The 27,049-nt window shown below is 40.7% G+C and overlaps 1 protein-coding gene across 4 annotated transcripts in view; it reads left to right on the forward strand.

Annotated features, from left to right (window-relative positions):
* shq1 (SHQ1, H/ACA ribonucleoprotein assembly factor) overlaps positions 1-27,049 on the forward strand; it is a 156,849-nt gene that overhangs the window by 8,429 nt on the left and 121,371 nt on the right. For 2 of the 4 annotated variants that reach the window (XM_068051503.1, XM_068051507.1), the window contains exons 2-5: positions 10,703-10,882; positions 11,088-11,152; positions 21,889-22,011; positions 24,269-24,429. In XM_068051503.1, the coding sequence (XP_067907604.1) occupies positions 10,740-10,882; positions 11,088-11,152; positions 21,889-22,011; positions 24,269-24,429 (492 nt within the window). In that variant the 5' untranslated portion in view covers positions 10,703-10,739. Of the gene's footprint in view, positions 1-3,131; positions 3,245-3,281; positions 3,302-10,702; positions 10,883-11,087; positions 11,153-21,888; positions 22,012-24,268; positions 24,430-27,049 lie in introns of those variants that run through there. The other 2 variants (XM_068051504.1, XM_068051505.1) reach the window with 2 other exon arrangements.

A 27,049-nucleotide genomic window follows, 5' to 3' on the forward strand; every position in this document is an offset into this window, starting at 1 on the left:
TTTTTTGTCTTTTAATCTGAAATTGTGTTTTTGCTGGTTCAGGTTGTGTTATTATTCATGTATGAGCAACCTTATCACGAACTATTTTTGACAAGTTGAAATCATAGCCAACTAGGTGGTTGGAGAAACTCGAGGGTAAAATTTAAAGGGGATGCAGGAGCAGAGAGACCTGGGGCTCTCAGACCTAAATCTTTGAACATTGCAGGACTAGTTGGTAAAGCTATTGCTAAAAAGGAAAGGCACATGGGATCCTTGTCTTTATAAATAGAAGCATAAAAATACAAAAGCAAACGAGTTATGAAGTTTGTGAGTCACTTGTTAGGTTTCTTTTGGAGAATTGTGTCCAGTTCTGGGCACCAGGCTTTTGGAAGGATGTCCAGGTTTTTGAGAAGGTGCAGAAGAAATTTCGTAAATTGATACATGGTTGAGTGATGTCAGTTATATGGAGAGACTAGAGAACGTGACATTTTTCTGCGAGTAGATACGATTAAGGTTGGTAACCAGAGGACGCAGATATAAGATAAAATGTCAAAAGAACTGGAGGGGAGATGAGAATTTATTTTACACAACAAGTTGTTAGGTTTTGGATTGCACTGCCTTGAAAGGGTGATGGAAACAGATTCAATAACGGCTATCAAACAAGAGTTGGATAACTAGTTAGAAAGGGAAAAATGCAGGGCTATGGGAAAATAACACGGAAGTGAGACTTATTGACTAGCTCTTTTGAAGAGCTGGCATAGGCACAGTGGGCCGAATGGCCTGCCGTGCTTGGATGTTTAGGTTTTCTTGGACTTGTTGGCAGTTGAGGAGTTTACAGTCCAACGTTTTTATTAGTAATTGGCTCCTCGTTGAATCTCTGTTAGTTCTCCAATGGTCCTTTTTTCCTGATACAAGATTGATTTATTTTGTTGGAATTTAACACAATATATTTGTACCCTTAAGAGTATTTGTTATTTTATCCTGACAGCTGATCATAGTGATTGAGAGACAGCAGACTTCTGTACTATAGCCAAAGGACTTGTGTTTTTGATAGATTATGACTGATTCCTCATGTCCTTGTTATATTTTCCTCGATCCCAGAAACACCAGTAAATGTGCAGAAAAAATAATGTAAGCTGAGACAAGTACTGTGATTTATCTGCCTGCTGTCAGTTGACATTTACTTCTGCTAATCTTTGTTCTAAATAAACCTGATTTGTAGTTGTAGCCTTGAGATACATAGTCTGTGGGAGAGTTGCCAGTTAGAGAGGTAGGTAGTAAGCATTTCCAGTGTATATCTTAAGAGCAAACGGGCTAATTCTTCACCTGGGACACGGTAATTCCCGCATTACATATAAGGTCGTGTTTCAGTTCGTAAGTATTGGCTTGTCTGTGGAAATGGTCTCTTGGACTGGGCATGCGAATAAATATCAGGAGAGCGCATGAATCATAATGCTGGTAACCTCTGTTAAGACCAAAGAAACTTTAAAACCTATTTTTGAAAAAAGCTCTTGAAACACAGATTTTCAGATAGGAAGGTAGATTTATGTTCTAAGGAAGAGAAGATGACAGTGGATAACTGTGGTAGCATTCATAAAACCCTTTTCTGCTGTGTCGCGAGTCAGAAAGGAATTAAGTATTGTGCAGGTTGAAGTTTTTGTATTCAGGCAAATTCAGGTTAACTTCGAAGATGTTGCGGAGGTTTTAAATGGCTACTCTGCTTCAGCCTTCACTCCAGGAGACTCTGCTCTGTTGTCTTTAATGCAATGCATAGTTGACTCCATGAAGTTTGAATATCTAAGTGGATGTAGATATAATCCTTGGAAAGAATAAGGGAACTCAGAATCAGAGTTGGTAAAACAAAAGTACTGTACTTTGTAAATGACCTTGGTTCGGCATCAGCTAGAATACTGAGTCCAGTTTAGCTTGCATCCCGTGCTGGATGATGCATGAGCCCTGGAAAAGGTCCTGAGGCCAGCTGCTAGATTAACACCCACCTTAAAACATGAGCAAAACAAAACCTTGGATTTATGTAGCAGTTTTCAAGTATAAAACTGTCATATGGTGTTGCACAAAAATCCTTTAGTTGCCATGATTGGCTTGATAGCTGTATCTTATTGATTTTTTGAAAGAAGAAACATAGACTTTGGGGAGATTTCATTGCCGTCTTGAAAATAGTGACAGGATTAGATCGTGTCTATGTGGATAGACGGTATTAGTTCGATAGGTCAGGGAGAACAGGGGAATATGGGCATCCATTACATAAGTTTAGAACTGGGATAGATGTTGAGATTTTTCCTCTTGCATTGACCTTTGGAACAAGTTGCTGGCCTGGTGCAGTGAAGTGGATTTACTGCAGGTATCCAGAAGGGAGGTGGTGAGTTCCTGGCTGCTGCTGTTACTGTACCTCATGATTGCTGGTCTCCGGGACCTCAGCTTGATTTCCTTTTGGAGAGTGGAGACAAATTGCCCGGGTTTTTTCTGCTGAATTAGCTGAGGATTCCACCTCGCTTTCCTGAGTTGGTTGAGGACTTTTTCCCCCTGAATTTTCTTTGGAATATTTTCAAGAATACTTTTTTGCCCCTCTGGTGGTGGGAGGTTATATGTTTGACTCTGTTAATGGTGCAATATGAATGCAGGTTGTTGGTTGAGCGGGTGGATTTGTGTTGGAGGTAATGCTCAGTTGCATCAGGCATCCCATGACTATATGGGATAGGCTCAGTGGGTCAGCTGGTAGTTTCTTGACCATTTCTCTACATTGGGATAACTTTTTAGTTTTTGTAGAACGGGAATCTTTCAACGTTAAGGCTGAGACATCACAGAGCTTAGTTTTAGAATTTAGTTGAGAAAAATTGGATGTCACTAGAGTTTATGCCAGTGATCGATCACTGCAGTTTCGCAGGGGACTGAAGGTTGATGCCTTCACAGCTTCCTTTGTTAAAGTAAGGCTTTTTGGCACCCACCCAATAAAGCTGAAATATTTGCGCCTTTAACTAGCTCTGCATGGATCCTGCAGCCTGGCTATGGCACTAAGAATCATTAGACGCTTGTAGCCAGCAATAAATAACTGAGTGTGTAATTAATTTTGTGTCCTATCACTCCTCTGCCAGACACTTAAATTGCTGCCCTCGGGCAGTTTTTTTTTCACTTAGATGGAAACCTGGCTGATTCTCAGGGGAAATGTGATGGTATCTGACTGCTGTCATTTTGGATGAAATGCTATGAGAGGAGCTGCAGAAAGAAGCTGCTTTGCTTGAGACAAATTGTGCGTGACATCTGTGTGATGATACTGCCAACGAAAAGCACATAGTCCTGTTATCAGGTGTTGAGGTGTTACAAAATCTTGAGCAGTAATGGGTTTAAATTATATTGTGGTTTTCATGATCAAGGCACAGAAGTGTTTCCATGTTGAAAATTTACCAGCATTGGAAATAGTCGTGACTTGAGTGATTTATCCCAACTTCACTGACGATTGAGCCTCGTCCCCTACTGGGAAAATTCATTCACTTCAGTCAGGCGTTTTGTGTGGTGAGGGCAAAATATTAACCTGCAATCAATCGTTATGGAGTTTTCATTCACTGACTATCACGGAGAATTTTGGACAGAAGTATTTGGCCATGTTTACAATTTAACTTGAGAGAATTGAGTGCTCGAGTTTGATTTACAACAGGAGGTTCTGCATTTTGCTGATGACTCCCAACTCTTCCTCGCCACCATCTCTCGAGTCTTCCACTACCTTTGTGTTGTCAGGGTGCTAGTCTGACACCAGTCCTGGATGAGCTGAAATTTCTTCCAATTAAACATCAGGAAGACAAAAGCTGTTGTTTTTGGCTTCCATCTCCCTGTCACTGGCTGAACCAGAATGTTCGCAAACTCTGGGTCCTATTTGACCCCAAGTTGAATTTCAGTCCCTGTATATGGGCCATTACAAAGACCGCCTACTTCCACCTCTGTAAAATCACCCATCTTTGCCCCTGCCTTAGCCTTTCTGCTGTTGAAATCCTCATTTACCTTTATATTGTCTCCAGTCTGGACTCTTCCAATGCACCCCTGGTCAACCTCCCACCCTCCACAAACTTGAGTGCATCCAAACTCTGCTGCCTGTACCCTAACTTGCATTTAGTCCCTTTCACCCATTATCTCTATGCTCGCTGACCTACATTAGCACCTGGTCAAGCAATGCCTCATTTTTTTTTCGATGTTCTCATCCTACCATTGAAATCACTCCATGGCCTCTCCCCTCCCTATCTCTCTCACCTCCTCCAGCCTTGCAATCCTGTGAGAACTTTGATGGCCAGAATTAGAGGAACACAATGTACCACCCCTCCCCCACTCCCACTTCTTCTTTCACCCATCACTTTATCTGTTTAGGCTCAAAGCTCTCCTTTAAGACGCTGTGTAGAGTAGGATGAGGTGCCAATCAGGCGAACTGCTTCGTCCTGATGGTATTGAGCTTTGTAGCTGCACCCATCCAGACAAGCGGTGAGTGTTTTGTCACACAAGGACTTGTACCTTTATTGGTGGTGGTGCGACTCTAAGGTGTCGAGAGGTGAGCCACTGACTGCAGAATACTCAGCCTCTGATCTGCTGTAGTAGCCACAGCAGTTTTTGTCTCGTCCATTTGAGTTTCTGACCATTTCATTGAGAGTAATAAATATTGTCCAGGATTCTCCGAAACCCCCTCCTTCACTTCTCTTTGCATCGTGCTGCAGCATATTTTATGTCTACCTGAGTAGGGAATAGTACCATCAGCATGAAGAAACAGGAATGTAACTTGACATTCACTGTTGCTTTGAGTTCAGCTTGTTTTTTCAGCGTTTGATTTGTTACTTTTCATAGATTCCCTGTTCATTCCAGCACAGACACTCCGTTTGTGATGCTATCTTTGACTTTGGTTGAAATCTGAGCTTTTCAGACTGAATTTGCCAGCATTCTTGCCACTGACATTCCAAGGCTTCAGAATATGGCAGAGATGGTTGATTTATTTTGACACGTCATTATTTTCAACTAGCTAAATGATATAACAGTAGGAGGCGCCTCAGCTCTACAGTATTCATCTATCAGGAGCAGCCTTTTTTGGCCCTCCAGGCATGGGAATTTGAAGCAGCTTTCAGTTGCTGAATTTGTGCACAAGAGCAAAGTAGGGAACTGGCAGGAGTTGCACCATCCTGATCAAAGAACATTGTGGGCCACATCTTGGATATTACTGGAGTACAGAAAATTTTCAGTGTGTGGGAATACACTCTTGTAAGGCCCTTGAAATAAGTCACTTGGCATGATTTGGATCTATGAATCCCCTGGCTCAGCCGATTGACAACAGAGAATAAAAATTGATCTCTTCACAAGATGGTTTATGGCTGCATCCTCAAAGATAACAATGTTTTGGTCAAGTGGGTTCGGCAAAAACAAAACTGTTCAAGTATTCTGGCCAGGAGATTAGTCTTGCCTCAGTGGCTTCACAGCTGGGATAATGGAAGCAATAAATATGCGCTTGGTTTAATTTGCAATGTGGGGATTGACTCAACTTAAAATGAAGGTCTGTTGATAACAAAAGGATGTAGTTCTGCCCAATTTAATTATGTTTGTTAAACACCCAAAACAAATCTGGTGGTGATTGAATGAATGGTGGTAGGAATCTGGCACGGGCTGCTAACAGCTGGGTTGAGCAATGGACATCTAGATCAATTTCAGAAGATGCTGGGAAATGTAACATTGCTGTGAAGCTGGTAAGGAGGCCACATCATGAAAACTCTGGAAGAATTTGTACAATCTTCACTCCCTGGTCTTCATATTAATATAAACTGCCAAAAGATATTAGAAATTAGCATATACTTTCTACCTGCCCTTGCAACTATCTCTCTCCCTCTCTCTCAGTGCATCGTGGGCTGAGAGTTTAAATAGTGAAAGAAGGCCGCCTTCAGGTAATGATGGTATCATGTTTTTTTTGGTCCAGTTTTTGGCATCAATGTTGAATTTTGAATATTCTCCCTTTTGTCCAAGTCTGAACATGAATAATAAAGTCCATGATAACGTCAAGAATTTACTATGGGTTGTGTGGCATTGAATTCCATAATTTTCCCACAGACTATATTTCCCTGATGGAGAGGTTCTGTACTTGAGTAAATGTTAATTGATGTATACTGAAATTCATGTGCGAAACCAGTGCAAATGGGCTAGCCAGCAGATGTTCTGGGAAGTGCAATCCAAGTGAACAAGTACAGAGACAGTAGGTACTCTGTAGAAATGCTGCATTCCTCGTTTGGCAGAGTGAGCTATCAGCTGATGGGCACAAAGTCTCATCCATTTAAGGTTGTGAGGTGAGAACATTTGATATCAGTTGATATCTATACCGAGTGTAAAATGTCCTTCCTGCAAGTTGAAGGTCTCTCACGTTGAGTTTCTTTCAGTGTAGTATACTGTATTCGTTGCTCACAATGTGGTCTCCTCTACATTGGGGAGACCAAACGCAGACTGGGCGACTGCTTTGCGAAACACCTCCACTCAGTCTGAAAGCATGACCCCTGAACTAAAGGTTGCTGGCCATTTCACCTCTTTCTCCCCCCCTCCTGCTTTCATGCCCACATCTCTGTCCTGGGATTGCTGCAGTGTTCCAGTGAACATCAACACAAGCTCGAGGAACAGCACCTCATTTATCAATTAGGCACACCACAGCCTGTCGGACTGAACATTGAGTTCAACAATTTAAGAGCATGACGTGACCGCCCCCCCTCCTTTTTTATTTTTATTTTTTTTTATTCTTTATTTTAGTTTGTTTCTACTGTGCCTACTCACTTTTTTCATGTTTGTGCTTGGGGCCAGGCTGTTCAGTTTTCTGTCCATTAACACCCTCTCTGTACTAACACTTTGTCTTTCAACACACCATGAACATACCATTTGCTTTTGCTGCATGACCTTGTCAGTTATTCTCTGTGACCTTGTCCTATCAGCACCTTCTCTTTTGTTATCTCTTGCCCCACCCCCACTTTACTTGTTTAAAACCTTTTACATTTCTAATATTTGCCAGTTCTGAGGAAGGGTCAGTGACCTAAAACTTTAACTCTGCTTCTCTCTCCACAGATGTTGCCAGACCTGCTGAGTATTTCCAGCATCCGCAGTATTTTGCTTTTATTGTATCATTTTTAGTGTGTCTGTTACATCAGTGTAGTGTCAAGGAGGTGTAGGAACTGATAGTTGCTTATGCCAGTAGAATTGGCATCTTATGTATTTGTGGATTGCTCTGGTCCACTGTTGGTTCACCTTTTCGGACCCATTTCGAATCCATGTGAAACTGATGATCGAATGAAAGATAAATTTCCCTTTCCACAGTCAACAGTGACTGTCCTTTTATTCTTTAAACTTACCCTGCCCAAAAAAAAAATCAAGGCTAAAAACCCCTCTAACTAGATAGTGATGGGCTGTGGCAGTTAGTGCTTAATGTTAAGGACCACTTCTGTAAGCAAGCACTTACTCCCTGAGCACAAGTGTGATGTTATACCACTATATCTGGTGAGATAGTGCTATTTGGGGTCAAACTGAACAGACTTGTTCCTGTGATTTGCAGGCTGGGGTGGCACAAGCATCTCTTGAGCTCCAAGCTTTAAGGTAACAGAAGAAGAATCAATTGACAGACCATGTGGCTTAAGTTAGAATCTATGTTTCAGTTGATTAAAAATTAAGACTTTACAGTTGTGTAAGATCAGTGCAGCAGATACTCCTGTGTTGCAGCATATTTCGCTTCACAATGATCAGATGTCACTCTTTGTAAAGCCTCCCAATAATACTGAACCTGGACCAGTGTCTGTCATAGAATATTTATCTCGAGTTCACTCCACAGAGCATTCAGCTGCTTAATTCTATATTGGTGGAACATTGCCTTTCAGTTGATTTTTTTTTCCTGCTTAGGGAGGGAGGTGTCAGTCAACCACTTTCCCCAGAGAAAGCCTTTGCCACAGTATCTGGCATGAGAACGAGAGATGAAATGTTGTAGGCAATTATAATTTACTCATGAATCGAAGGGTCTTGATGGCATTTGGCAGGTGTCTTGCAGGGCAGATTTGATTGATAATGCAACCTTTGGGAATAATAAAACACTTGTAGTATCCAAATCTTCCAATATCCTGCCATAGTCTTGAGATGATTCAATAAATGCTCACACTCTTTTGGGTGACTACCTGCATGCACCAACTTGAATAAAAGGCATACAAGGCCTCTGTGGTATTTCTAGATGTACGTGTCAATGCTGATTTCCTCCTTGTGCAAAGAAAAACCAAGTCTCTAGTCATCGACTGTTAAGTGGTACCCTCACAAGTAATAAAAGGTATTCTATGTTAGCCAACAGAATAGATTTTGCATCTGTCTGGGTAGAATTAAAATGGCAAGCAAGCATGAAGCAACTTACATCGTTAGATTATATTTACAGCACAGAAACAGGCCATTCAGCCCATTGGGTCTATGCTGGTGTTTATTTTCCACATAAGCCTTCTGTCACCCCTCATCTAATTCTATCAACATATCCTTCTATTCCTTTCTCCCTGATGTGTTTCACTAGTTACCCCTTAAATGCTATTTGGCTCAACTGCTTCCTGCAGTAGTGATTTCAACATCCTCAGCGCTCCTTGGGTAAAGAAGTTTCTCCTGAGTTCCCTATTGGATTTATTTGTGACATCTTATATTTATGGCCCCTAGTTCTGATCTCCCCTGCAAATGTAAACACCACCTTCATGCCTCCCCAGTCTTCAAGACCTATGAGGTCACTCCTTAGTCTTTTTGTGGAGAAAAGAGTACTCCTTTTGACAAATGACATGTAGATTCAAGTGAAAGTTTTCATCGTTGAATTTACTTTTTTATAAATTTATTACCTCTACATTTCATCTGCATCATTACTTTGTGTTTTAGCCCTCTTTTTTTAATTTAGGGCATGTTTAGTCTGTCTTGATAAATATAACCCTTCAGTTCTGGTAATCTGTTAAATATTGTTTGCTCCTTTTCCAGTGCCTCTGTATCCTTATAAAATGGCGATCAGAACTATTCACTGTATTCCAAGTGTGGGCTAACCAAGCTTCTTCACATGTTTAACCTATCATTCTTGCTTTTCAATTCTATCCTTCTAGAAATAAAGAAGAGTGCTTTTTTTCTGGCCTCATTAACCTATGTTGTTGTGTACCGCCAGATTGCTCTGTTCCTCTGTCCCATTTAGACATTTACTATTCTTCCTGCCAAAATGGACCACCTCGCACTTTACTATTGAACTTGAATTTATAAAGTAGCTTTCATGACCCAAAGCCAATTAATCAATTTTGAGTAAAGTCACAGTCTAAATGTAGAGAAATGTGGCTATCATTGACCCACAAACAGCAATGAATTGACCAGATAATCTGTTTTAATGATTTACATTGAGAGATAAATGTTGCCCAAGACACCACGAGTTACTCCCCTGCTCCTCTTCAAACATGGGATCTTTTACGTCTAGCTGAGATTGTAGATGGGATCGTCTTTTAACATCTCAACTGAAGAACAACACCTGCAACACTGCAGCATTCCTTAAGTACTTGACTGAAATGTTGGCCTAGATTATGTGCTTCAGTTTCTGGAGTTGGGCTTGAACCCACAACTTTCTGACATGAAGGCCACCAGTGAGCCAAGACCAACATGAGAAATTCTACTGAATTTCCAAATGTTGCTTTTGTACATGCTAGTCTGTTTCGTTGCAGATACCATTGCTGAACACTGATTTTTTTTTGTGTGTGTGAGTAATAGGAAATTAATGCCTTTTTATTTTATTTCTCCAATTACTATAAATTTTATTGTAGCCACTGATTCTGCATTTGTAATTGCATTTAACACTTATTTTGTCAAATACTTCAAGCTAGCTCAAAGTTGAGCAAAACTAGATCGACAGTTGTCGTAACCTTGTGCTTATTAAGTCAGCAAGGGAAAATATTGGAGTGATAAGTTGGGATTTGGTTCCTTGGGTGGAAGGAACTGTCTGATGCTTCAGCAGAGTATGTTTCATTGCATGAACCTCTGGATAGTAAGCGTTGGGGAGGAAGAAATATCACAGCCATGTCTGCTTCTGCTCTCATACTGGAAAAACACACATTTAGATATTGTATCAGTCATTGGATAGTGCAACTCTGGTTCAGTCCCACCCATCTCTGCCCAACTTCCCTGCCCGAGCTCATGGAGGACCAATCTGATTCACCTTCACCTTTCTCAGAATGAGATCAGTTCACTGAGCACAGACTATTGATTATACAGTTGACTGTCTTGGTCTGCATGGCTCACTGCCAAACTGGGCAGCGCGATGACCAACAGAGTCATCCAGGAGTGGCACAGCTGTGATGCATTACTTCACACTACCTTATTAGACCCGTTGCTGGCTAAATTACTGACAAATACTAATTTTTACACCAGATGGTTGCATGCCTGGAGATATTTGTTCAACCTCTTGAACTTTGAATGGAATAGAGGTGAAATTGCCCGAAGCAAATGGCATATGCAGATTCAAGTGAAAATTCTCTTGTGTTCCCTCAGGCTTTTCAGCTTGAGTGATTTTTCACCTTTATTAAATTAAAAAAAATTGACCTTTCCATTGCCACTTCTACTTTATAGTTAGTGTTGACAGTCCTCTCTTTTTTAAATTTAAGGCAAGTTTCAGCAACATTCCAACAAAAACATGAGTGAATACTTCTCTCAACATAATTTATGATGTGATTTCTTACAGAATTTGTGCAGTTCTCCTGTATTCATCTGGAGTAATCATGATCACTCCTGCCTTTGATTTAAGTCAAGAGCCTGATTTCCTCAGTATCATAATCCATGTCCCATATGCAAACGTTAATGAGGTTGACCTGTACGTTGATGGAGTGGACTTCAAATTTTATGCCAAGCCATACTTCTTAAGGTAAGTACTACAGCAATGGGATTTGGAGTATGTGGTTTTAATTGTCCCAATTGTACTGCTAATTTTTGTTACAGTAGATTGGCAAACCCATTTATCACTTTCCTAATGTGGAACGTTTTATCACCGTAACATCATTACATAAATAGGAGTTGTTAACAGTGTATTGGCCTTCTAACCTCGAGCATCTGCTCTCTTGTGAAAACAGATTGACTCTTCCAGGAAAGATAGTGGAGGATGGCAGAGAGAGAGCTTCATATGATGTTGATACAGGTATGATAAATATATAGCTTGCTTTGACTTTAATCTTTGGTAAAATTTTTTCAGTTGGTTGTAAGGATGCAAAGTGTGATAATGGAATGATGAACTGTTATCCTATCATTGCTGTTTTTAGAGTATTTTAAAATCTGCCCACAAGCATCTGTGTCTTTGTGACAAAAGTATATTTTTAGCTTTGTTATTTGCCCTGGATGTAGCTAACTAAGCCTTTGGACATCTTAACTGTGACAGTTGTACATTTTTATTATACCTATAGTGGAGCTTTCTGTCAGATTCATGAAGCTATTTTTCTTTTTTGTGTGGACTGTATTTCTGTCCCCAAGATGAGAAGCGGTTGTCTTGGGTAAAGCATCATTTTCTTCCTTTATACCCAGTGTTGGCATGAGCCACTTTTAAAAAATTATTCTTTCATGGGATGTGTGTGTCACTGTTGACGCCAGTGTTTATTGTCCATCCCTAATTCCCCTTGAACTGAGGGGCTTGCTAGGCCATGACAGAGGGCAGTTAAGAGTCATCCACATTTCTGAGAGTCTGGAGTCACATGTAGGCCAGACCAGGTATGGACAGCAGATTGCCTTCCCTAAAGGATGTTAGTGAACCGGATGGGTTTTTATGACCGTTAATAATTTTGTGGCACTATTAATTACTGAGACTAGCTTTCAATTCCAGATTTTTATTGATTAATTGAATTTTAATTCTACCAGCTGCCATGGTGAGATTTGGACCAGTGTCCCAGGGCTTTAGCCTGGGCCTCCAGTGACATTACCACTATGCCACCTTCTCCCCTTGGCTTTTTGGTAGTGCTGGGTAAACTCCTATGATGGAAAATACTTGGTAATGGATAGAGATTTGAATGGAGTTTGGGGTCTTTTAATGTTCGTTTTCAATTTCTCCTGAAACACAAGCTTGGGACCATTTGCAAGCAGGTTTTGTTTCTGTTTCCAGTGCATTTCCAGAAAAGTAACTGATCCTTCTAAAGAGACTTAATATGCTGTCACTAGTGACACTGAGTATCGTTACGACTAAGACGGGAGTAGTGCACAGTTAATTCAGTCTCACTACTCCACAGGTCATCGCATATTAGTAAAGTTTCCCACCTACTGGAAAATAACCAAATTAAACACTCTTTGGTCCCCCAGTATAAAGCATACCAAACCAGGTTTCTTTAAACAACAACAAAATTAACTCTTTATTAATAAACTAAGTCTTAAACAATAATGAGATAACTCTATATGTGACAAGATTCTGTTCAAACTTGTTATTCTTCCTAACCGTCATGCGCACACACACATACATTCAAAAAAAAACAGGTTAACCGAGAGAAAAGGATGTTTTAGTTTACACGAATATCCATTATAAGCCCACCGACTCCCACAGCTACCTCGACTACACTTCTTCACGCCCTGCCTCCTGTAAGGACTCCATTCCATTCTCCCAGTTTCTCAAACTCCGACGCATCTGCTCTGATGACGTAACCTTCCATAATAGCACTTCTGATATGTCTTCCTTTTTTATCAACCGAGGATTCCCCCCACTGTGGTTGACAGGGCCTTCAACCATGTCCAGCCCCTCATGCCTTCCTTTCCTGCCCAGAACCCCGACAGGGTTCCCCTTGTCCTCACTTTCCACCCCGCCAGCCTCCACATCCAGAGGATCATCCTCTGCCATTTCCGCCACCTCCAGCATGATGCCAGCATCAAATGCATTTTCCCCTCCCCTTCCCTGTCAGCATTTTAAAGGGATTGTTCCCTTCGCGACACCCTGGTCCACTCCTCCATCACCCGTGACACCTCATCCACTTCCCATGGCACCTTCCCATGCAATCTCTGGAGGTGTAATACCCGCCCTTTTACCTCCTCTCTCCTCATTATCCAAGGTCCCAAACACTCCTTTCAGGTGAAGCATTTACTTGTACTACTTTCAATTTAGTATATTGTATTCGCTGCTCACAATGCGATCTCCTCTATGTTGGGAAGACCAAAAGCAGAGTGGGTGACAGCTTTGCTGAACACATCCGCTCAGTACGAAAGCTTGACCCCGAGCTTCCGGTTGCTTGCCATTTCAATACTCGCCCTTGCTCTAATGCTAACATTTCTATCTTTGGTCTGCTGCAGTGTTCCACTGAACATCAATGGAAACTTGAGGAACAGCACCTAATTTTTCATTTAGGCACTCTACAGCCTTGCGGACTGAACATTGAGTTCAGTAACTTCTCATCATTCTGCCATTAACAGTCTCTTTGTACTAATGCTTTATCTTTCACCACAAGCGCTAACACATGCTTTGCCTTTGTCCCAGGACAGCTTTGTTATTTAATCTCTCCTGCCCTATCAAACGCCTTCCCCTTTGTTCTTTCCCCTACCTCCTGTCCCATTCACGTGCTTAAAACCTAATTCTTTTCTAAACTTTGCCAGTTCTGATGAAAGGTCACAGACCTGAAACGTTAACTTTGCTTCTCTCTCCACAGAAGCTGCCAGACCTGCTGAGTATTTCCAGCACTTTTTGTTTTTGTTTCAGATTTCAAGCATCTGCAGTATTTTGCCTTTATTTTGTTTTAGTTTCTAACTGTTTATTAGGAATAATAAAATAACTGGGTTGTGATGCTCTGGTAGGATATTTTTGCATTGGTGAGGTGCCCCAGAGTCCAATAGTAGATGCCACTCGAAGTCTCTCCAGGTAAGGTGGATGAACCGTCTGTGATGGGTAAGCGTTCACGGCACTTCTGCAGCAGGCGTCACACAGATCTTTCAGCAAAGGGTGTAGCAACAGATCAACTTGAGTTTTGAAATAGTAGTCTAGCAATAGAAGCTTTCTAGAGCTTTCAGGATCTCTCAAAACACAAGAGGCAACAGGAATCACTCCTGAGGCAGAGATTTTTCAGAGACTGGAGGCAGTAGGAATTTGCTATCTTTTAAAATGCAGGGCTTCCTCTCTGCAAAAGAGCCTTTCTCCACAGAGAGCAACAACTCCTCTTTTTCTGGGTCTTTTCTCTCTTCAGGCAGACCACAGCCACCACCTCAAATGTAGAATTTCTTATTGCAAGAGAGGCAAGCCGCCTTTTTCAGGTAGAGGTTTTTATTATCTCTGGTCTGCAAAAACACAGGTTCCAGCCGTTTTTTCTTCCTCCTGTCTATCCAGTTCACTGGTCTTTTGCAAAGCAGAAAAACTGAAATTCTAACAATCAAGTCATGTGACCTGTCATTTCCTCTGTTGCTGTTTCTAACAGGTGTCTTGCAGTCTGCCCCACTCAGTTCAAACACCAAGTTTCAGCATTCAATGTTTCACAAAATCCTTTTTTTTTCAGTCTTTTAAAAGCACAGAATTCCAAGCCTTCAAAATAAAAAAAACTCTTGTGACAGTATACATAGGCCAAATGGATCTTTTTGCCCTGTGTCATTGAAGCAATTGGAACTTTAGCTTCAGCAAATGGATGAATTCACCTCAAACCCTGAAATGGGATGTTTAAATAGAACTTCAGAAAATAAGGCAGTCTGTTGATGTAGTTGATAGGTTAAGTACTTAGCACTGATTTTTATTACTTTGTCGTTTCAATAGTCCAGACAGAAATGATTTCAACCTGTACCTTCTGGCACAATGTGGAAAGGAGCAATTTGTTGGCCAGTTTTGAGGGCACGTACTCTCACTGAGCGCGTATTGATTTTCTACAGCTGGTGTCAGTGAAGGAGCAAATGAGATGACCGTAAATGTTAGTAATGCTCATTTAAAAGAAAATGACTTTATTTGTGCTGCGCATCACTAAGATGAAGCGCCAGCCCAGTGTACCCAACACCAACCTGAAAAGAGTGCATATTTGTGCAACTTTGTCGTCTTTTCTGTGCTTTAGTCTTTGCATGCCTTCAGTGAGATTTATAAATTAGTGCATTGTCCTTTCTTTGTGTTGACTTTGTGTCACAGTGTGAAATGTGTGTTTGCACACTCTGAACTCTGCTTCCAGTGGTGCAAGTACACAGTACAAGACAAATTTGGCCCTAATTATCATTAACTCGGTAACCTCACTAAAAGGCCACAACATTGGCATGAGAAATGGAACTGTGCTCACTTTTTCAACTAAGCATTGTCGCCCCATCCAATATCTCTTCCTTTTGGATCCTTTTTTTTCCTGTATATTTGTGAAGCATCTTTTGTGAGGTGATTTTCTAAATTAGGAACACTGTGCACATGCTAATGAATGCAATCAGTGTTGATCTTCATGAGAGTTAATACATTTTGTTGCCCCAAGTTAGTATTCAATATTGATACGGGATACAAAGCATGAAGAAAGGGTGGGGGGGGGATTGCATTTATTTAACAAATTTTGTGTGCTGAAGATGTTGCAAAATATTTACAGCCAATGAATTATTTTTGAAGTATTTTGTGGACAAATGTATAGTCATTCTGCATACAGCAAGGTCCCACTGGCTTTACGATGATTAATGAAAAAAATGTGCTTACAATTCATAATTTAGAATCAAACTACTTGTAAAATTAAAAGCTAATAGCATGAGGGAAGATTTCCGTTGTTGGCAACCTGCAGTGCAAGTCTAAATGGTAATTTGTCTACATGTATACATTTTACTATAAATAGTTAATAGCAAATCTCTTTCCCCTGCACCCCACTTTCCCATCTATTTAATATGTTAGATTTTTCTCTGAACACAAAGCTTGTGTTTTATTGTTGTGGCATTTGGAGTATCTGGTTGGGATTTCTGCCAAGGTTTTTCCAGAGAAGAAAACACGCATTTGTCATGAGACAAAGTCTTTTATTATTTTTATAATTTTATTAATCTATGTAGTTTTACTGTATGCTTGACTAACATTTGAATTATTTGTTTATCAAAAAGGGCGCTGTCGTGGGCTAACTTAGGTGCCAGTTTATAAGAGATGGCCTTTTGCATTGGTGCAGTTGGTATGACACTTACTTGATAATCTATGGCTGCTTCCCCTACCGTTATGAAATTTCAGTTGGAAAATATTCTGAGATTCCATCAGTTTGTAGAATTTTCGCTGGCGCTCAGCGGATTGTTCGCAATGATGTGTGTTGGAGTCCACAGAGGTGGAGTTCGGTAGTTCTGCACAAAAGAAGTGGTTCAGCAGGCAGAGTAACTGTTCCCTCACTTAAAAATCGAACTTCACCATTCGAAAAATCTTGCATCCATTTTTATATCATTGGGCCATTAAACAGTTCTTCGCGGCCAATATAGAGATAGTGATGGAGAGCTATAGGTAAATCTCGATATAATTTGACTTAATATGCAACAACAACTTGCATTTGAGTTGACGTTAACGTAGTAAAAACATTACCAAGGCACTTCACAGGAGCGGTGTCGAACAAAATTTGATACTGGGCCACATAAGGAGATATTAGGGCAGGTGACCAAAAGCTTGGTCAAAGAGGTAGGTTTTAAGGAGCATCTTAAAGGAGGAGGGAGAGGAAGAAAGGTGAAAATGTTTCTAAAATAATTAGAGCTGACAAATGAAATGGAAGGGTATGTGAGGAAACTTGTGATTGTATTGAAGCAAACAGACCTCTTTTGCACTGTTTGTATTTTTTGACTTGGTGCTGTTTGAAACTGTTTGGTAATGTATTTTTTATAGAGATTTTTATGAATAAAGTATATTTTGGAAATAAAAAAAAAAATGGAGCTGAGATGGAGCCTGGAGCTATTTCTGAGAACATACAGTTTTATTGATGGACATGTGTCTGGTGATATGCTAACTTTTGCCTAATTATATTTGGCTGAAACCTGAACAGATATGCAAGAAAAAAATGAAATGCTGCTGGTGCTCCTGCAGTCTGAAAAACAACCATTTACCACGACTCACTGTTTTCTGTCCTTAAGCCAATTTCTTATCCAATTGGACACTGACTCTCCTGTTAGGGACAGAATTGAGAGACAACTGAAACCCCCATTCTCTTCCCTTTGCCCTCTGTTATCGGTGTATTTTTTGAAAAGGAAAATGTGTTTGTTTCTTAACCCCTGAGTGTATGGCCAATATGAATAACCTGCAGCATGCTTTTCTTGGGATAAAATAAGGAGGATAATTTTTATTCACATGTTCAGTCTGCAAATCTGACACTGCATCTCTCGCTCTCACATTCACACGCACTCTTACCAATTGCAAACAAAGGAATTGTTCCTAAATCACATGATTTGGCTCATCTTGGCAGGGGGGTGGGAGGAAAGGCATGTGTTGCAGGCCCAGCGTAAAGGCGTTTTCACTTGAACTGTGGCTAGGTGGATTCAATAGTTGTATATCATAGTCATTGCAGGATTCTCTCGGAGTAGGATTTTCAGCAGGTCACAAAGTTAGTTGCTTGTAGTCTCATTACCAGGAGGTCAGTTTTCTGTACCGATGGACTTGAAAAGCAACAAGTTTGGAGACCTTAAGATGTTACAGCCTCCAGTTCTTTTAAGGCACGATGGTACTGCCTTTGTTGCTGTCTCTCTAGCTTGTTGTTCGCAGACTGACCAGTTTCTCCCTGGTGCTTGGAGTAATAAAATCTGATCAGTGATTAGTTTCAGTCTTGTGACCACCTGATCAATGCTTGCCCACCCAGAATGATTTGAGGTTGAAAGTCATTGTTGCACAGTGGGGATGGATGGTGGACATTAAACACCTATGAGTTAACTGTTTTCTTACAGCTGTCTTTGTTAAATTTCGAACTCGGAGACAGTCTCGGAGTCCACAGATATTGAGTATTGGGTAAGACCACAAACAATAGGAGGGGTGAATTCCACAAATGTTTTAGTCTTGGTATGTCCATCCAAGGGAGGCACTCCATCCATGGTCATTCAAGTAGCAACTTTCCAGATGCTTGAGATACTTCTGAGCCTGGGATGAAATTACAAATGTCACCTGACCCTCAAGCCATCTTTATTGCAGAATTTTAATGTCCATGTGGGTCATTTAAAAAAAAAAGAAAATTCAGCTCTCGAAGTATTGATGCTGAATACAGTCATGTTTAAAGTTATGAATAAGACATGCCTTTACTGGGCATGACATCCTATTCCATGAGCCTCAATTTTGTTCAGCCTTTTATGTGGTACTTTGTCTAACACCGCCTTAAAATCCATATCGACAGCATCCACTGCAATCCCTTCATCAACCTTCTCTGTTGCTTCATAAAAAAATTCAGTTAGATTAGTCAAGCATGATCTGCCTTTTACAAATCTGTGCTGGCTCTCCTTAATTAACTCGAACCTCTCTGGGTATGTATTGATTTTATTTTCCCCTGATTATTATTTCTAAAACCTTACCCACCACCAATCTCTTCAAACCTTGTACTTGCAAGCACATTCTTAGTATAGTTTCTCTAGTGCATACAATGTGTTGATGAGCCAAAAGTGCATGCTTTAAATTACTGTCAACTGTAACTTTATTCAGAAATGACCGTTGTTTACTTGTTGAATACAGCTATTGAACATTTTTTATATTCATTCACAGGATGTGGGTATCGCTGGCAAGGCCAGCAGTTACTGTCCATCCCTAATTGCCCTTAAGGTGGTGGCGAGCCACCTTGACAACTGAGTGGCTTGCTAGACCATTTCTGAGGGCAGTTAAGAGTTAACCATATTGTAGCAGATCTGAAGATAAGCCTTGGCCAGACAAGATTGGCACAAGAGATTTCCTTACCTAAAGAGCATTCGTGAACCAAATGGGGTTTTGACAACAAACCAGTAGTTTCATGTTCACCATTACTGATACTGGCTTTTTATTGCAATTTTATTTAAATTCCCCAGTTGCCATGGTGGGTTTTGAACTCAGTCCTCTGAGTTTCTAGTCCAGTAACATAACTGCTATGCTACTGTATCCATAGTGAGGAAATACTATTAAACCCAAAAACGTATTATGCCTTCTTTTGTCTTATTGTTACCAGTTCTGTCATTTAACTGTCTCTCGTTCTCTGCCTAATCACTTCACAGATCATTTTCTTTGCATATGTGTGTGGTCTCTTTCTCCCACCCCCCAAATCACCCCTGCCCCACCTACCCCGGTCACTTGCTCTGTTGCTTCTTATAAGCTCGCCATCTGTAATATTTACATGTTCTGACAAGATGTGTTATACGTCAGAAACATTGACTTTTTTCATTTCCCCCCAATTACTGCCTTACCTGCTGAGTATTACCAACATTTTTCAGTTTTTTGGCAGTTTGTCATACTGCCTTGCAATTTAAAAGCTAACTTTTTGTTGCCTTTTTAAATAAGTCATTTGTGCCAATATTGTCTGGCCAAGGCTTATATTCAACTCACCGTTGAATATAATTGCCTTGTAATAATCAAGTCTAACTTATCACCAGTTCTGTGGAATTAATTTGTTTCTGTTGTTTTCCAAATACAATGTTTAAGTAACTGGGCACAATCGGATGGAATGTCACTCTTTTCATTTGTATTTACTGTGAAAATCATGCCATTTTCCCCTTCCTTCACCAAGCGCAGTCCGGGTAGTCCTTTTTGGAAGTTTTATCTTGCTGTGGATGTTGTGCAACATGAGGACCGAAAGGGCAAAAAATGCTTTCATTAAATACCGCTGCTTTATTGTACAGTAAAGAAAAAGGAGATTGGTGCTGGCTGGCTTGTGAACCTGCCTGTTGGCGGGGGTGGGTGTGGTGGTGGTGGGTGCACATGCATGTTTGTACTTGTGCATAATATCTTCATCTGGAGGTCAGTGCCTTCACTATTAGGTTTGGAATTCCCTCCCTAAATCTCTCTGCCTCTTTGCCTCTCTTTCTTCCTCAGAGGTGCTCTTTTAAACCCACCTCTCAGACCAAGATTTTGATCATCTGTTCATGTCCTGATATCTCCTCCTGTGGCTCGATTTTCAAATCTTTTTTTGTTAACGCTCCTGTTAAGTGTTCTGGGACATTTTGCTATGTTGAAGGCACTATATAAGTGAAAATTGTTGATCACTGGAATGTTGAACTGTCATCCATTTTCTCCAGCATAGTGGTTCAAATGCCCTGTCTGAGTTGTAATTTATGTTCCTATGTTGTGTGCCACTGTCACCGTGCTAAAGGGGATAGATTCAGAACAAATCCAGCAGCTCAAAACTGAGCATCCATGAGCCACTGTGGGCCATCAGCAGCAGCAGAATTGTATTCAAACACAGTCTAACCTCGTGGCCTGGCATATCCCCCACTCTACCATTACCACCAAGCCAGGGGATCAACCCTGGTCCAATGAGGAGTGCAGGAGAGCATGCTTGGAGCAGCAGCAGGCATACCTCAAAATGAGTTGCTAACCTAATCAAGTTACAGCACTGAGCTTCATGCATGCTAAACAGCAGAAACATCATGCAATAGACAGAGCTAAGCGATCCCACGACCAACAGATCAGATCAAAGCTCCGCAGTCCTGCCACATTCAGGCATGAATGGTAGTGGACAATTAAACAACTAACTGAAGGAGGAGGCTGCACAAATATCCCCATCCTCGATGATGGGTGAGCCCGGCACCTCAGTGCAAAAGATAAGGCTGAAGCATTTGCACCAATCTTCAGCCAGAAGTGTCGAGTGGATGTTCCATCTCTGCCTCCTCCTGAGGTCCCCAGCATCACAGATGCCAGTCTTCAGCCAATCCGATTCACTCCACGTGATATCAAGAAACAGCTGAAGGCAGTGGATACAGCAAAGGCTCTGGGTCCTGATAACATCTGTGCTGTAGTACTGAAGACTTGTGCTCCAGAACTGCACCCCAAGCCATGCTGTTGTAGTACGATTACCATCCCATCAGTCTACTCTTAATCATCAGCAAAGTGATGGAAGGTATCGTCGACAGTGCTATCACCTTCTCAAGGGCAATTAGTGATGGGCAACGAAACCTTGCTAGTGACGCTCACAGCCCATGAAAGTTTTTTTTAACAAAACTGAGTTTACTTCAATATTGGTATTTTCAATACTTATTAGTCCAGGTGCAACCACAAATCCTTAAAAGTGAGACGTGAATATTTTAGCTCTATGGAGCGTTTAAAAACTGTCCGGACTGTTAAAATAATATATTAAATAGATGTGAGGTTTAGTAACTTTCTAGATGGAGTTGCTGTTTCGTTAATGGCCAAACAGATGTGATTGTATTTCTTTTAATATTTGATTTTTGAGAAGTTCAAATCTAATTTTAAATGTTTACAAGGAAGAGAGAAGATGGTAAAGTTAGAAAACTGGATTAAAAAAAATCACAGCTGAACTAGTGAAGGGTACTCTGATTCCTTGTGTTTCATATGTATAATGTTATATAAGGTAGTAATGGATCTGAATTATGATGCCACCATAGACATCAAAGAATATTATTTGAGTAGCTTATTAAGGTGATTTGAATCTAGATATTGTTAGAGATTTTACAACACTTCTCTAATGTTCCCAGCTACACTAGAACTTCTTTATCAGGTGCATTTTCTTTTGTAATGAAATATGTCTTTATTCTCTGTGCTGTATGGGTTAGTGTAGCCTAGACTTATCAATTAATACTGAAACGCAGTAATTCACTTACCCGCATTAAACGCCCACCATATTCTCAGTGCTATTCTTTTGAAATACACTGCAAAGTATTCTCCAGTGTTTGAAGTGCTGGAGACTTTAAAAACCTGACCAAAGGAAGAAATAACTCAATGTAGAAGATACCGAGGCAGCAAAGACACCAAGGCAATGGTGTTAAATTGAATGCCTCGGTTACTGCAATACTGATAAATCTCCTTTTGTTAAAGTCACATTAATTTCTTTGTGTTTCTGTTTGTAGGAATTTTTACTATAAAGGTTCCAAAAGAGACCCCTGGAGAATACTTTGAGGGGTTGAATATGCTGACTGCACTTCTGGCACCAAAGGGTTCAAGATCTGCAAAGCCACTGCTGGAAGAGATGGGTATGTTTTTTGCTGTCTAAAGTGTGCCTTCACTGCCCATTCTCCCTTCCCATTTGCTTCCTTAAGTAAAACGGTTATAAAAGCTGTTTGATCCTCTGAACGATAAAATAGTCCAGTAATATTACTGATTGGTTAGGGGTGGTAGGTAGTTATTCAAGTGTCCTTGCCCAGCCTCAGAAGCATTATTGCAAAGGGATCTGCTTAGGAGACTGTCAATAGGTAAAAAGGTTAATAGTTTCTCTTGGGGTTTTTTTTTTAGCTGCTGTGGGATGTCTCTAACTAATTCAGTTGTTCCTTTCTCCCATGAGATGAACTGGAATGATGAAACCAAGAGGAGCTGTAGAAAATAGTTTGTGATTGTTCCTCAGGGAGTCTGTGATTTATTGAATTTGAGATGGTTCATTTAATTATATTTAAAACTGGCTACTGGTATCATAAGCTCCATTGGAATTAGAAATTATACTGGCAGCATTGGCAGTAAAGAAGTATATATAAGCTCCAGTGCTGTAGTAACACCACCTTCTATCAGAATCAAACTTGAAGTCAAGTGAAAATAATCTAGCATGATTGATCTTCCCCTCAACTGAGCTCTGTTAGCAGCATCACAATTAGCAATGAAATGAAGAAAAAGAACACCATGAATTGCAATGTGTAGCCGTTGCCTTTTCTTAAAAAGGAGAGTACACTTGAGTGCTTGGTTCTGAGTTATTAAAAACTGTATATGGTTTGGAATTTAACTCTGGTTCTTGCAAATCCTCTTTTGCTGCTGGAGTTGTAAGGTTATATTGCAAAATTAGCGAACAGTCTAAATGAGAACATAGAGCCCGTATTACGAAGCTGTGCCTGAATCGAGGTTTAATTTGTGCCAGAGAATTTAGAAACCAAAATAACATTCAATATTAGCTACTGTCATCGCACCATTATTGAAGGAAGCCTTTTAATGTTGTAAGATTTCACCCCGAGCATGCTATGTATAATTAATTCTCATAGTGTATTCACTGAATTAATAGTTCACTTTTAAAGTTCTGGCAGTTAACGCCTTTCTTCACCAAATTGCTCAAAAGTTCAGTTTAATTGCTAAAATTGTGTTGTCTTAGTATGAATTGCCCCATCAGACAGTCTCGTGAATATTAAGTATTCAGTAAGCCATTTAGCCTCTTGAGCTTGTTCCACAGTTCCATTTGATCATGGCTGATCAGTTCCTCGACTCTATTTAACTGCTGTTACTTCTTATCCCTGGCTACCATTACCTAATGAGAGTCTGTCGGTGGCAGTCTAAAAAATTTCAATTGATCGAGTATCCACAGCCCTTTGAGTGACAGGTTTCCTTCTGTGTATTTTTTTTTTCAAAAGTGCATCCTGATTTAACTCCTAAATGGCCTGGCTCTAATTTTAAGATTATGTTCCTTGTTGTGGATTTCTCCGCCAGAGGAACTAGTTTCTCTGTCTCTACCGAATGCCTTCATAATTTTAATTGCTTGGATTTGATCTGCCTTCTAAACTCGAGAATGCAAGCTAACTTTATACAACCTGTCCTCATAATGTAACCCTTTAAGCCCTGGTATCTGGCGAATTTGTGCTGTACCCTGGCCAAGACCAATATATTTTTTCTGAGGTTCAGTGCCCAAAAGTGAATGCAATGTTTAGTTTAGAGATACAGCACTGAAACAGGCCCTTCGGCCCACCGAGTCTGTGCCGATCATCAACCACCCATTTATACTAATCCTACACTAATTCCATATTCATACCACATCCCCGCCTGTCCCTATATTTCCCTACCACCTACCTATACTAGGGGCAATTTATAATGGCCAATTTACCTATCAACCTGCAAGTCTTTGGCATGTGGGAGGAAACCGGAGCACCCGGAGGAAACCCACGCAGACACAGGGAGAACTTGCAAACTCCACACAGGCAGTACCCAGAATTGAACCCGGGTTGCTGGAGCTGTGAGGTTGCGGTGCTAACCACTGCGCCACTGTGCCGCCCTGCTGCAGATAGAAAATGAATTTGGGGCAAGTGTTTGAATTAATAAATTTATATAGGCTCATCAAAATTGTAAATGGACATGTATACCTCGTATTTGATCTCGAACAATTTCCAACTTGCTGGGCAAGTTTAAATACATTCTCTGTGAAAATGTTATTGCACTGTTGCAGTTGCTGAGCTAGCATTGTCCCTACGTTATAATTGTTTTCCACTTTTTGTATAGCCTTTCAGAGCTGAGGTTGAAATACTCCTGCAATTTCTTTTGCAGGACACTCCATCAATGCTGAAATTGAAGAGGAGGAAGATCAGAAAGAATTTGACTGGGAAATTGAGCAAACACCCTATGTAGAATTGGAAGCAGATGTTATAAACTCAAGCTATTTCTATGGCTTTGGAAACTTGAGATCAGGAGTCTTCAAAAGACTGCAGGCAAGTTTTAAATGTGCTATCATTGCAACCATGTCATGGTAGTGTTCAATGTTTGCTCCAGTTTCACTGTGTTGCTGCCATTACAAGCAAGAGTCTGTGGCTTTAGTCTAAGGAGACTGAGATAAGAGAGAACTGTGCCAATTCTGTGAAGTAATTGTTTTAATGGATTGGGTGCCAATGATCTGTACAATCCTTCGGACTCCAAAGTGGATTATAATTATCAATGTCGCAAGAAAAGCTGAATTATAATGTATGTCAAAGCACAACGCTATTTAAACATTTATATTTATGATTAAGTGGCAGATTTTGTGTATTAATATTGAACCTTTATAAAGTAATTTATGTGCATATATAATCAATGAGCAAAATTTGGATTGTGCAGTCTGAGCAGGTGCAGTGTACCAAATCTCCGAGGGTGCATCAATACTCTTCAATCAGCTGTTACAATCTTCATTTCTGTTCTCGATATCTTTTCCCTAATGTTTTTGATGAACAATTAGGTTTTATTGAAGAGTATTTGAGGTGTTTATGTTAATTGTGTTTGTGAGAGAAATGGTTTGGTATTTCATGAATTTAAAAAATGTATTGAGCTGACAGTGGGGTGAGCAGCAGCTGAAAAGAGGGCCTGTGTTAATAGTAATCACTTTTCAATAAAACACTTGTTGAATTTTGAAGCTAACTAATTCCCTTCAACTGCTTTTTGTTGTTTCAAAAAGGTTGCTGCGAATGACGAGTTGGGCCTGCGAAACAGCAAGGGAGAAGGAGAGGGAAGTGCAGGGAGACAAGTGTGAAGAGGGAAAGAGGGAGTTAGATGGAGAAGGAAGAGAGGGTGAAGCTGGAGAGAATGTGTGAAAAACACTAATTTGAAGAATGGTGTGAATTTGTTTCAATGTGGAAAAATAAGCAAGTTATACCTTGGCTGTTCTAACCTATGAAAATAACATGTTAGCTGAGTTTTTTTTTAAATGGTCTGAATTCACATTACATTTTTAAGAATGATTACCATTCTGGGATTTTTACATTTCTGCTTGTTGGTGGGGGTGGGGGGGTGGGGAAGTCAAGCCTCGGAACAGTTAAACCAGTTTTAAATACTTGTGATTTGCAAGAATTACTGTGACTTGCATTCTTTTAAGGTAGTCTACTGCTCTGCTTGTGTCTGTCATTGCCTGTCTGTCTCTGTGCCTCGCATGCCCCAACACCCCCTCTCTTCCTTTCTCAAATGGAAAGTTACAAAAAGTGGTGCGTGTTCGAGGTGTTTATTATGTATTTACATACTAGATATTAAGCACGATAAATGCGATGGACTTTGTAGTGCCAATACCTAGAGAGCACCACCTGGGGGAGCTAGCATGCCGAAGGCTTTAAAACACCAACAACTTGCATTTTATCTCATGGCTTCAATGGAACAAAATTTCCTCAGCTTAACATAGCAGGGCCAGCCATCAGGAACTGAATAGAAATTAGGGGTAAATGTGGAGGAGGAGTCATTGCATGGAATTTAGTATTTCAGGAGGTTTTTGAAAGCCGGAGAAAATGTCAACATCTAAGTAAGTTAGGACCAGCACTCCGAGGACTGAATATTTGGGTTCAGTTTTCAGCTCGGGGTCAAGGAAGACACTCTGAGTATGTGGCGTCTGACTCACCGAGTCAGCAGCGAGGGAAGGGGATGCAAATGGAACTAAATTTAAGTGTTGATAGTGAGACCTGAAACAAACTTGCATTTTTATAAGATTGTTCACTCTCAACGATCTTTAGCTGACAGGACAGCACAGCAGCACTCTTGGAGATGAGTGTAGTAGCAGAGAGATGAACTGGGGTACTGCCTGTGTGGAGTTTGCAAGTTCTCCCTGTGTCTGCGTGGGTTTTCTCCGGGTGCTCCGGTTTCCTCCCACAAGCCAAAAGACTTGCAGGTTGATAGGTAAATTGGCCATTATAAATTGTCACTAGGATAGGTAGGTGGTAGGGAAATATAGGAACAGGTGGGGATGTTTGGTAGGAATATGGGATTAGTGTAGGATTAGTATAAATGGGTGGTTGATGTTCGGCACAGACTTGGTGGGCCGAAGGGCCTGTTTCAGTGCTGTATCTCTAATCTAATCTAAAAACTTGTTGGCATACATGTGGAAGCTGACGCTGTACTTATGGATTCTGCCACTGGGTGGCAGAATGTAAATGAGAATTGGGGTCTGAGAATTGATCCTGGGGCATCTTGTAGGTGAGTGAGAAGGAACAGCTGCATGGGACATTTTGGCTGCATTGCTACAAGTATTAATAAAATTGTATAAGGGCTGTGCAGTGGAGGAGGATGGAATGCACAGCAGCCTTCTGGTTCTGAACTTGAAGTGAGAAATCTTTCCCTTGTAAAGCTGGGCTCTCTCCCTGGCTTTAACTGGAATGAGTGATGTGCAACTGTCCCTTAGTCCTTTGCCAAGGCTGTTTGTTTGCCTTTTTCATGATCCACCAGTAGGCTTATTCATAAAAAAGGCTACTGCTTTCTTTCTCTTTCACCCACCCCTTTTGGGTGCAAGAAATCCTCTCCTGTCCTCCTTAGAATGGAATCGACCATCCTGACTTGATTTAGTTTGGGGTGAGTCTCTGTTTGAATTGATCTGTTAGCAGT

The sequence above is a fragment of the Heterodontus francisci genome, chromosome 19 (genome assembly GCF_036365525.1).
Source record: "Heterodontus francisci isolate sHetFra1 chromosome 19, sHetFra1.hap1, whole genome shotgun sequence".
Classification (NCBI taxonomy): Eukaryota; Metazoa; Chordata; class Chondrichthyes; order Heterodontiformes; family Heterodontidae; genus Heterodontus; species Heterodontus francisci.